This window comes from Apteryx rowi, unplaced genomic scaffold, assembly GCF_003343035.1.
Source record: "Apteryx rowi isolate R43461 unplaced genomic scaffold, aptRow1 scaffold_163, whole genome shotgun sequence".
NCBI classification, from domain to species: domain Eukaryota; kingdom Metazoa; phylum Chordata; class Aves; order Apterygiformes; family Apterygidae; genus Apteryx; species Apteryx rowi.
Genome location: NW_020447897.1, coordinates 495 through 12,519, shown reverse-complemented (window position 1 = coordinate 12,519; position 12,025 = coordinate 495). Strand labels below are relative to the sequence as shown.

Sequence of the window (12,025 nt, the reverse complement as noted above, 5' to 3'; positions counted from 1 at the left end):
TGACATTGAAACAGTGAAAGGATCATTCTGCAGTAGCTGGCTTTCAGCTGCAGGCACGCAGGTCTACACGTTTGTCTGCTACCTTCAGATTGCCTTTTTAACTTACAGATCTTTGTTGCTACAGGCAATCTGAGAGAATACCTAGCCCTCCTGGTAGAAAGCAAAGGTTCTTGTGGAAAAGAAATAAGTGAAAAAGAGGGTCACACCTCAAATGTTTGAAAATATATTAAACTTTGTTCTTTTTTATAAAAAAGAGAGAATAAACCTGTGAGTTGTCCTTCCAATGAGAAATGTTCGTATCTTTTAGGTTAGTGATTAATAGTGTTTTCTGTATGTGTGTGTTTGTATATATGTTTGTGTATATATAACGTATACACACACATGCACATACATACGTATCTTGATATGTTTCTCTATATACACATACGTGTATAAATATTTATGCTAAAAAAGCAGCTAATCCTATAGCTTTATAAATCAAGGTGCTTCAGTTAGAGTTGTGTATTTAAATTGTTTTTCTGTTGCAGTAGCAACATTTTACTCATTTATTAGTTGCCTTAGATCTGATTGTAGGTGACTACAGCTACTTTGATCCTTGCTCATTTTCTTTAAAAACTGTCTATTTTAGGTCCACATGTTGAAAAAGTCCAAGCAGAAACAGAAGAAGACTGGAAGCCTGAGAGAAGTGAGAACGGATAGTATGTCAGTCACTGAAGGAGGACACTAAATGGAGATCTGTGGTCAGCATTGGTGCAGCACATCTACTGTAGATATCAAAATGGTTCAGTGAAACTGAGTGCAGACAACTAGTGAAGAAGGGTTGCTTATGAGCGTGCCTTTCATTACATAATATAGTACTGGGTTCTGCTTGGTTATTCAAAGATAGTGCCTCATTGTTGCAAATACTTATTATGTATCACTTGTCTCATCTAAAATGTTTACTTCGGGTTGCTTTTTCATAAACCATTCTCCAGTTTTTAGTTTATGGAAACTGAGGCCAAACACAGACTCCAAGATGCTGAGATTTCCACATCTACTTTTACAAAAACTCTTCCCCTCTTCCCTAGGTTTTTCTTCGAGAAAACCTTTCCATAGATACATCTTGGTGTATCGTTCCATAAATGAAAATGTGTTCCTTTAAGTTAATGTTCATAGTAGCCTCCAAAACAAAGGCAAAGAGATGAGCTGCCGAGGCCTCCTCAGATCAGTCCAAATAACACAGCTGAAGCAGTGCTACCATAGAAGAGAAAAATACAAAACATAAGAGAGATGATTTCTATAAAAGGAGCCCCATGCACTGTGGAGAGAGAATGTACTGGAACAGTTGAGTCAAACTATTTAAGAGAGTTTGGTTTCAACAGTATTTGGACAATATGAATGAAGGGAAAAGAGCTTTTAGAGCAAGTTATCAACTACAGTTTAGCTTCTCCCACACTGAGTCAAATCCTGTTTTTAAAGGCACTTGAATTTCGCTAGTTACCACTCTAAAGTAAAAAGGAACAAGAATACCTGAGGCAGTATTACATTATACTGATTATTTTCTATCATTGAGAAATTACCTTTGACACCAGACTCCTCTCCATATCTTTACTTGTGTTATTTCATGTTTACTTATTTGTCATATGTTGGACTGTTATTTAAAAGCAAGCTTCAAAGACTAAAAGAACCGTCACTAATTAGGGTAAAAGAAGTACCATTTAGTGTTCACTAAAGTAAGTTAGGACAGTGATAGGTTAAAGCTGAGCTGAAATAGAGTGCTGTAGGCTTCAGATGACTGGGAATGTGATAGCTGTTGTAAAAACTCACTTACCTAGTGAGCCTTCACAGGTCCTTTCCAGCTGCTGTTCTTGTCAGCAGTTGTGGGGCCGGGGATTCAGTGACTGTCTCTTCCACTTGAATGAACATGTGCTCTTAAGAGGTTGTCGCTCTTTCAGCTCCTGTGAGATAAGACTACCTCTCCATGCTTACCTGCCTGCTGAAGGTACTGGGATCCAGTACTTTCTTCATAGCTTTCTGCTAAAGATTGGGGATAGAGCAGACCTGCTGGTCCTGTAGAACACTACATGTATCTGCTGTCCGTGGCCATGGTCGTGGTGGTCCTTACTCACTTCTCAGCCAGTCTCATCTCACCGTGGTTATCGAGTGGCTGGACCCTTCACTCCAGATCAACATGATAAACAAGGTTGCCCTCAGCCCGGTCAGTTACAGTGTGAGGAGTGTATATGCTTTTCCTGCTTGTGTGCATCTGCTGCCTGGAACTGCTTAAGCTGTGCTGGCGTATGCATGGTAGGAACAAGCACAACTATGGATGGCATGAATTCATCACTCAAATGGCAGCTTTGGAATCGTTCTTCTTGCCGGTGCATCTAGAAACACATCTCCAGCTGCTTCAGAGAACTTCAATAAGACATCGAAGTGTGCAAACACCATGGTTTCGTGTTGGAGCTAATTACGTGCTGAGGCAGCCCTTGCTGAGTCTTGTTGATCAGTGTGCACTCTAAGCACAGTGCCAACTTCAGCAGCATCTGATCTTTACCTGTGCTTTACATTTTCCAGTCACGGTACAGACCAGGGTGTGAATGCAGGTGCTTTAAAACAGTCATCTATAGCAATAGACAGAGCTACATAACTAAAGCTGTAGAGACAGGCAGAACAGCCGTGCAAAGATGGCATGAGCTGCCTGCAGTTTCTCCTTGCCATCCAGTGATTCTCGTTATTAACAAGGCCTTATTATTGTGGTAGAGGTGCATTTGGAGGACTAATTCCTTTGTTTTCAGTGAAGCTTCCCACTGATTGTTTAAATCATTAATTTAATTGCTAGGGGTGATCTTCTTGTACTACCACATGGACTACAACTTATCCTTATTGCACATGTAAACTAGACTCATGCTGTGAAGGTGATTGTGTTGATGCCACAGAGCTAAAATACTCATCTCTTAATTATTAAACATGGGGGATTATTTCTACTTCAGAACCTGGGCAGGAAGGAACTGACTGGAGCTCATCTGGCATCCTGGTACTGACATTACAAGTAGGAAGGGACAAGTGTTGTATTTCAGGGTATGCCTTCTCAGGATGAAGCTCACAACTTAGGAAATCTTAAATAGATTGCTGCTTATAATCCAGAAAGCCAAAGAAACTGCTTTGTGTCCTTGGGGTAGCTGAAAGACTGCATGGTCTTCTTTCCGATTGCAGACTCTGTGATGGAGAGGAAAATTGTTGACTTTCGTTTACAGAAAACGTTCATAAACTTAAAGTTTGTTGGTACTGACCATCCTCTGCAGCCCAAGTAAACAAACTCATCTGACTAGTTTTCCAGGCACATTGCAGCATGTAAATGGCAGTGTTTTATGTTCTTGGCTCACTAAGGGCCAGGTTGTCTTTCCCTATTACTCACTATCTTGTATTACCTGAAATAAAATGAAACTCTTGGGTCAGAGAGCCGCTTACTGTGGCACATGCTCCCACTGGGATTTTCCATTCCTAGGACATTGTACAAGCCTGTCTTAGGGTAGTGTTGCAGCAGCAAACTAGCTCTTGACCTTTCACTAGCAGAAGTTTGAATGTGGTCTCCTCACAGCTCCCAGAGAGGATCCTAATAAAGGGAAGGGGGAAGGGTTTTTTTTCTTTTTCTTTTTTTTTTTCTTTTTGCAGAAAATGGCTCCCACATGTTACTTGAGCAGATGCGTGCCACATTGGAATGAAAGTTTATCTTGAGTAAAACACACTTGGCATATAGTGTCTCCCTTAGATGATTCTTGGTATGTTGTGAAGACAAAACAGATTTCTGGGCAGTTGAGAGAGGAAAGCTCTTGTAAACGTTTTTAACAGAAAAAACTCTCTTGAACTGTGTTAAGGTCTTCCAAATTCAGGTACTGTAAAAGACCAGTATGCCAAGGGAGTAGTACCTTTTCTATGTATGTTTTAATCACATTATGTATCTAAGAAGGCCTAAGAAATTCTTCCATAATAATGTAAGACTTTCTTTAAGAGAGATGATGACTCCTTGTATTTAATATTGAACACCTTGATTTAGCATTTACACTGAACAATGTAATGGTAGCAAAAGTATTGGGGACGAGGCTCAGTTTCGTCAAGACAGGTGTTAAGCAACATCAGCGACGTACGATCTGAGACCATAATCCATAGACAGGGAGGAAATGAGGCGCACAGCTGTCCAGGGCGCACTCCCTGATCCTCTCTCCACAGCCTTGCCTTTTTACCTCACCTGCAGACCACGGCAGGCACACTTCATACAACTAACGTCTCTCCTGCTTAGATAGTAGCTCTTGACCTTTCACTAGTGTCCTTCTAGGCTTTGCCAGCATGGGAGAGAGAAGAGGGATCCTGGAAGTCATGGTGCATATCCCACTATTGCAAACAAGAAAGGACACGGTCAGTTGCTAAAATCTGTTTTGATGAATAAGTGCATCATCTCTGTCCTGAATTAGGACAACCTATATTCAAAAGATCATCCTGGGGATACAAATACTACTTCATTAAAAATGTTGTTTTTTCCCCCCAGCTTTTAGACTTCATTCATTCAGTTTAAACTGCTGATGCTCTTATTGCATTGACTTTTAAATGAAACTGTACGGAGTTACTTTTGCCAAAAACATTATAAATGTGTATGTATGTATTATATATATATATATATGCACATATGCTTTATCATATTTCTTTTTACAGTGCATATTTGTTTAGGTTTTGCTGTGCAGCAGCATTCTGACAGCACTCACCTCTGGGTCTCTCTCTCACCACTTTCAGACAGGCTGCTGAGAGCTTGCTTTCTTGCTGGTCTCATTTAAGTTCCCAGCACATATTTCTAATGGATATGGACTTTCCAGCAAGACATGATGGTAATAAAGTCAAAGCACAACTCTTTCGAATGCAGTATCTGCATGTGTACACTTTGAGCTCATGTTGCTCTTTGGGGATTTAAATCAAATCTTAGTGTGTTTAAAGTCAATGGTAGCATTTAATGTAATGCTTTAAAAGTTAGAAGAAGCTGTAGCATAGTTCATTGCAAGATGTAAATAGGGAACAAAACCTAAATGAACTATTATAGACAATTGCTCATTAATCTTCACAGTTAGCCTCTTCAAAGTATTGTACAGATTGCATTTCTTTAAAGAGCAAATAATGTGCTTGTTTTGAATATTAACTCTTTGGAAGTGATAAGCATTTATGCACGCATGTTCCCTTGCAGTAGAGTCTGTTGGCATATAAATGCGTCATTACTGAAATGAAGCTTCATTTGGTTTGAGGAGGAGGTAAGATGAACTCCTGCGGCGCTTCAGAAGGCTTAAAACGTTATAGGAGGACAGAAGAGATGTAGCTGGATGGGTATTTCGGAGGGTGCCGTGGTTGCACCAGCCCGTGCCCACGTGCCGCGTGGCTGCCTGCCCGGGCTGCGGCTCTGAGGCCGGGGTCTGTCATGGACCAGGCTTTGGCCTTATACTGCGCCCAGATTGCTTCACATACTTTTTGCACTTAACAGTAAATGCAGGTTAGATATGCGTAGGGTGTGGCAAAATTGCAATGTTTGTACTTCTGTAAATAAGGGGATGATTCTGTCTACAGATTTGAAGATGCACTTTCAGATTATGATGGAAAAAAAGTCTGTAGAAAGCAACTGTTTAAACCTTCAGGAGTTGCACAGACTGCAGTGTCCCTTCATCCCCATCTCTAATACTGTGTTATCATTGAAAGCCCTGTTTGGGAACGAGAGGAGATGGTATCTTCCCCACATTGCAATATGTATTTATTTCTGACTGACTGAAAATTCATATATATTTTTAAAAGTTAAAAATTGGCTGCTATTTGAAGAATTAGGATTATTATACTGATTTTATAATACATAAAAGTAATGTTAAAGTTTATTTATAATGTCAACATTTACTGATTTCACACTTGGTTTGTATGAGAGGTCCGGCTCAAAAGCATTTGTTCCTTTTGCTATTTAATGTATTTTTTTGGACTAACAGTGTAGCCATTGTGTGTATGGAATTCAGTGAATTGAATGCAACTTACTAAAACTATTTCTAAATGTACAGTTAGACCAGCAGTTTCGATGTTTACAGGACAGTGACTATTGATTGTAAACCCATACATGTCAGTTGAAACAGTGCACTCTTTTGTGTTTTGGAAGCATTGTTTCCGCTTCCTGTGACAATTAATGAAACAGTTGCCTTCTGGTTTAGACTCCTAACTATGCCCCTTTGGAGAAATTTAGATGTTGATTATGACCTTTCTGCCATGGACTTAAAGAACAGAATTTGTACTGATACAAGTGTTGTATTGAACGTGTTTTCCTAAAGATTGACTTTATTTTTTGTGAAGATAATTTATGAGAATGTATTTTAAGCAGTTTGGTGTTGTTCGAAAAGTTGGTCTCAAGTCTTGAAATAAATGTGTGTAGATATTAAAGATGTATTCCAAAGCAAAGTATTTTTTTAGCAGGGTGCTGTTACTGGTGTAGTTACTCCCCTGATTGCTCCCAGTGACGCTGCCTTTTAACATGTTGGTGAAGTGTGGTAGTTAGGAGAAGACTTCACTTCGGGAGCTGTGTCTTCATTTGTATTCTGTGTATCCCGCATTGCACTTCTGGTAGCAACTCCAGATGAAAACGGGTGTAGACGGCTGAGATGGCTTTTTCCCCACAGAGATTATCGCAGGTTAAAGAACAGAGAGCCCACCCCTTTGCTTGGCTGCAGAAACGTCACAAGTCTGGTGGTGACCGTCTGGCTCTTACAGTTGTCTCTCACCGTCCACACGGATGCGTGCCACGCGCCCACCCTTCTGCTTTCCGAAGGAGATGAGGCACAAGTCAGGCGTGTGTCTGCGCATAGCAGATGATAGAGCTGGCCCGACCGTGGCTTCCCTCCCTTCGTGCTGCTGACTTTGCCAAATGGGGTAGCAAGAGGTGCTTGGAGAATTACTGAGTATTTATTGTGCAGTCTTAGGTGCTTATAAAACCCGCACTGCTATTGTAAAACAAAATCAGCCCTTGGGATTTGTTTCATAGCAATAGTCGTATCGCTCCAGCTTTTTGGACACGCCAAAAGCAAGTTATCCTGGGGATAGTTCAAATAGCAATGGTGTAGACACTAGCAAGCAACACCTTGAAGAAGCTGCAGGTTCTGATTCATAGGAGGAGGGAGCATCTCTGCTTTGAATGCAGAGCGTCAGAGTTTGTCCTTCGCTAGAGCTCAGTGTCCCTCCTACCTGTGAACCGCCCACAACATGTTAACTCTTCTCATACTATGGCTTAACTAGTGCTTAAGTAACTGTGTTTAATGTTTTTCACCTCATTATTTAAAGCAGCCAACCTTGAGCGTTAGTTTTTTCGATTAATGCTGTTTTAATTTCAGGATACTCTTAAGATGGCTTATGGCTTTTCTTGTGAATGTTCTAATACGTTGGTAATAAATCTGCTTGGCTCAACAAGCAAAGCTAAGGCAACCACCGAGCAATTTAGTTATTGTCTAGTGTTTATTCTTTGTGCATCTGCCTAATAATTCCCCCCCAAAAGTATAAGCATTGAAGTGGTTGAAAACTATTTCCACATTGTGTGCCTCAAACTAATAAATGCATATCACATTTATTTGTGGATTGGTCTCAAAAACAGGGTTTTAATGGTGTAACTTGTTCCTCAATGTCTGCCTTGCAAATCACTGTGCTGTCTTAACTTGTCTACAAATAACATACCTAATGTACTAACTGGTAAAAAAAAAAAAAAAAAAAAAAAAGTAATTTATAAAAGATGGACTTTTCTCTGATATTTAAACATCTGTTTGTCCTTGGATTATGTTCTTAGAATAATTCTGTATATATTTTGCAATGTGTTTGTGTTTAATTTGACTGTACATTTTGCACTGATTTGAAATTCTGTATCCAATTATAATTTGCAATTACCAGAGATCTATAGCTAGAATTTATGTCTGTGAAAAATACAGCATCTGTTCTGCCCTGGATGTTTGTGAAGTAGTCATGCTTTAAAAATGGTGAGATACACTTACGCAGAGAGAAACACATTTTGCTTTAGCTGTATTTCAGGCAATACTTTTGTAACAGCCTTGCTGCTTGAGATGGTGTCACGCTCCATGAAAAGGTCGCTGTGTTGTACGGAAAGCAGCGGTGTTTATTTCTTAGTCGGTAGTTTCGAGATGACACCTCCATACTATGGTGGTATTTGGCATTCGGTACCATTCAAGCACTTCTGGAGTCATTTTTGCTATATATAGCACTTGCTCTAACCAGTAAAATCTTTCTGGGATAGCACAGCTGTGGTGTGTTAAGCATCTCTGTCTGTTTTGTGATTTTCCACGCCGGTTTCCTACAACTGCTGGCCATGTCTGTGCTCCCCCAGAAACTCCTGATTCCGTCTTTTCAGCACTAGGCTGGGGAAGCCGTGGGGGCAGAGGCATTGCGTGGCAGCAGGGCTCGGTCCCGGGTCAGCAGCACCCGCATCCCTGCCACATCCGGAGGGTCACCAGGGGGGTTTCTCGATGCAAACAGAAGGTGCAAGTCAGAGCCGAAGGAGCTACTCCCCTTGGCCATGGACGAGCGAGGGCCTGGGGAGGAAGAGTGCGGGGCAGGGGAGGAAGGGGAAGGAGGAGTGGTGTGAACGCAAGGGCTCCCCGTCCAAGCGGAGGGACCGCAGCTTTGGCCACAGAAGCTGTTTGCACCAGTGCAGCACAAGGAGCGCAGGAGGAGAAGGCCAACAGCCTCTGGGGCTGCATCAGGAGGAGCGTTGCCTGCAGGTGGAGAGAGGTGATCCTTCGCCTCTGCTCAGCCCTGGTGAGGCCACATCTGGAGTCCTGGGTCCAGTACTGGGCTCTCCAGGACAAGCCCTTTGGTCTCTAAACCTTGATGAAATACTCAGTATGAAAGAAGCATGGATATTCCAAGTGTGAAGGCAGTGTCTTCCAGAGCACTGAAGAGCAGACAGTACTGCTACACACCAAGAGAGGAATGAGGTGACTCCTGTGCTGAACTGGAAAGTGAGGCCACAGAACAAGGGTTTTATTATTGCAGAAGCACTCAAAACCTTAATAGCAGCATGTTGATAGTTCATGATGGTGTTGAGAACCCTCCTCTCAAATGAGATGTCACCTCACGGGGCAATGTGGTTTCTCAGTATTAATTATTTGTCCTTTAAACAAGTTTCACTAGGCTTTGTTAAAAGTGATTTAGCCTCACGATTAGGGAATCAGCAAAAAACCTGATACATTATTTTGCCTTTGGTGCCTGACCTTTGGTACATGACACAACAGTTTCTCTTACTCAAGAGCAAGAAAGTGTGTTGTTTCTGGGCCAGCTGGAAACAGGAGGTGTCTATGAAAAGTGTAGAGAGACAAGAAAAGTGTATGAAAACACACTGCTCTTATGCTGCATCTCTAAGGTTCTCCCAGCAAGGGAGGAGTTAAAGCACATGCCCTGACTGCGTGGTAGGAGACCCTTGATCGCTGGCAGCACGCCCTCTCAGAAGAAGGGCTGGAAAGTGAGCGCTCGTGACCATTAAAGAACATGTGACTTTTTCACAAAGACTGAGGCATTAGCTACACAGCCTTGATCAAAATCCATTTTGCGTAATTGCACCATGGCTACCTGTTTCTTTGTTCATGGCCAAAAGGTTTTTAGCATTGTCATACTGTCTTCTTCTGAACAGATGAAGAAGGCTGGCACAAATCCTCCCTGTCACTGTGTATCCTTGTTCTAATTTGCTTGGAGGTCCCAGCATGGGGCACTGAGTCAGTTCTGGCCACCGACACACTCACCCTTGCACATTGCCTTTCTCCACAGAGAAAGGAAACAAGCTGCTTTGAGGAGCCGAATGCCACCTCTGCCCCCAACACCTTCTGCCTGCCTTTGTGCCTGAGAGGGCCAGCTGACAGATGGTCAGCCTGCAACGCTGTGCCAAGGCTGGATCAGGAAGGCATGTGGTGGCTGCTGAGACAGGAGATCCTCCGAGGTTCCAGACCCTCTTCCAGGGGTGTCCCAGCACCCCAGCTAGGGCTGAGTCTTCATTCAGTGTGGACACAGCCTAAGCAAGTGCTGGGGCAGGGACTGGGACTAATGGGAGAACATGCCAGTAAATATCTCAGTCTCAGATCTTTGGCCCCAAGCAAAGTAATTTATTACATCTGGTCACAAGGAGGAATGTCCCTACAGAATTGCCCGTGAGTGCTCTTCCACTCTTCCATCTTTTCATCTGATCATACCTTCCTTCTGTGGTCCTCCTCTCTGCTATTTTAATCTGTTCATAAATGTCACCTTTTCGCTTCATTCTGTCTGTGAACTTACCAAGCACTACTTCTGGCTTCGTTTTGGCTTCAGAGAGTGTCCTAGTGCCTTTGTTCGTTAAGTCCTTTAAAGAACTGTCTACTTCTGCCCTACATGGGTCCTGCTCCACTTCTACAAAATTAAATCATACTGACTTAATTGATTGGCTTACCTAGTTCCTCTTCACAGCAGACAAATCCTTTTCTCCCCTTAAGAGAGAAATCCTATCCCCTCAGTGACTTGGAGAAGACAGATTTAAGATTTTAGGTCTTTTCCATCTGACTCAGCATGAAAATGAACATACAAACATTCAGACTCAAATTCCTAGGCTCACAGACAACAGCTCAGCAAAGCAGAAGAACAGGACAGTTATGTGAGATGACAGTAAATCTCACACTACTGGGAACACATTTCGAAGAGGTCATGTAACATGGTCACCACACAGGACTTTCTCCAGTATCGAAGTAGAGCCATGCTGAAATCAGCTAAGGAATGTCCACCCCAACCTTTTCGCCTATGTGTTGGTGACATCACTTGGGACCTATATGGAGGCTGCTGTTTCCTTTACATGTATTGAGGTGGATACCTTCATACCTTACTTCTTCTTACTTCTAGCTGCAGCAGCTGTTAGGGACACATGTAGAATGGAAACATTTATACCATGGCGACACTTAGAGAACATCACCACATGAGAATTGCCTCTCCTAAAGATGGTGCAGTCAGAGTCTGCAGACTCTCCAGAACCAACAGTCCCTGGATGAACATGCTTGCAAGTTAAAAGGACAATCCACAAACCCCATGTCATTGCTCGTATTGGTATTTATTCCACCAAATGACCTCCTCATTTCGGAGCAGCGTGTCTGTAACTTATCACCTTTCAACGCCAATGTATTTCTTTTAATGAAACATATCTACATTTGATAGGCAATTCATTCAGTTTTGAATGCCCAAAGACTCCCAGCCCTCACACTCACCTTTCCATCTTGCCTTGTTCGTACAACCTTATGCTTCAGCTAAGCAAATTTTCCTAAATCCATTGATTTCTCACAGGAATAACTTGGTGATAGTGGGGAAGAATTAAGCATGCAGAAGGACAGGGAAGCCATGCCTTGGTGGGTTGATGCTGATATTGCCATGCTCCAGAGTATCACTCCCTACATCCAAGATTTGATGTAAAGGAGGATCAAGCTGTCCGAACTTCACCTTGCCTGGTTTAGGTTTCTTCCTCACAGTGTATTTTGCTAGCACTCCAGAAAACTACAGGAGGTAGTTAATGGAAAAAAATGATGGAGCCATATAAAAATGACAGAGGCAAACTCAGTAATAACAGATGATAAAACAAAGAGCAAGAGCAACAAGTTGCAGTCTGTGAGGTTCAGGCTGGACATTAGGAAACAATTCTTACCCAGGGAAGTGGTGCAGTCCTGGGACAGGGCACCAGAAAGGTGACAGAATTTCTACCCCTCGAAATTTTCAAGACCCATCTAAAGAAAGCCAAAAGAGATCATGTCAATAAGCATGTTGGCAACAGTCCCACCTTGTTAGATGAGAGACTTCCCACTAGCTCCTAGGATGCTATGATAGAATGGTAACATCTCAACTGCCCTGAAAAATTTCTATCCTGTCTCCTTTAATGGAGAATAACAAATATTCTTGCTGAATCATTGGAGAAATGCCTAAAATTTAAGAGAAAATTGCATTAATTAGACTCCTAGGTGCTAAATAGCATTCCATTTGC

General features: G+C 42.1%; 1 protein-coding gene across 1 annotated transcript in view; it reads left to right on the top strand.

The window, feature by feature from the left end:
* Positions 1-7,976, top strand: part of DGKQ (diacylglycerol kinase theta) — a 78,024-nt gene extending 70,048 nt beyond the window's left edge. The window contains exon 22 of the mRNA XM_026059993.1: positions 629-7,976. Coding sequence (XP_025915778.1) covers positions 629-727 — 99 coding nt within the window. The 3' untranslated portion in view covers positions 728-7,976. The remainder of the gene's footprint in view (positions 1-628) is intronic.
* Positions 7,977-12,025: the final 4,049 nt, after the last annotated feature.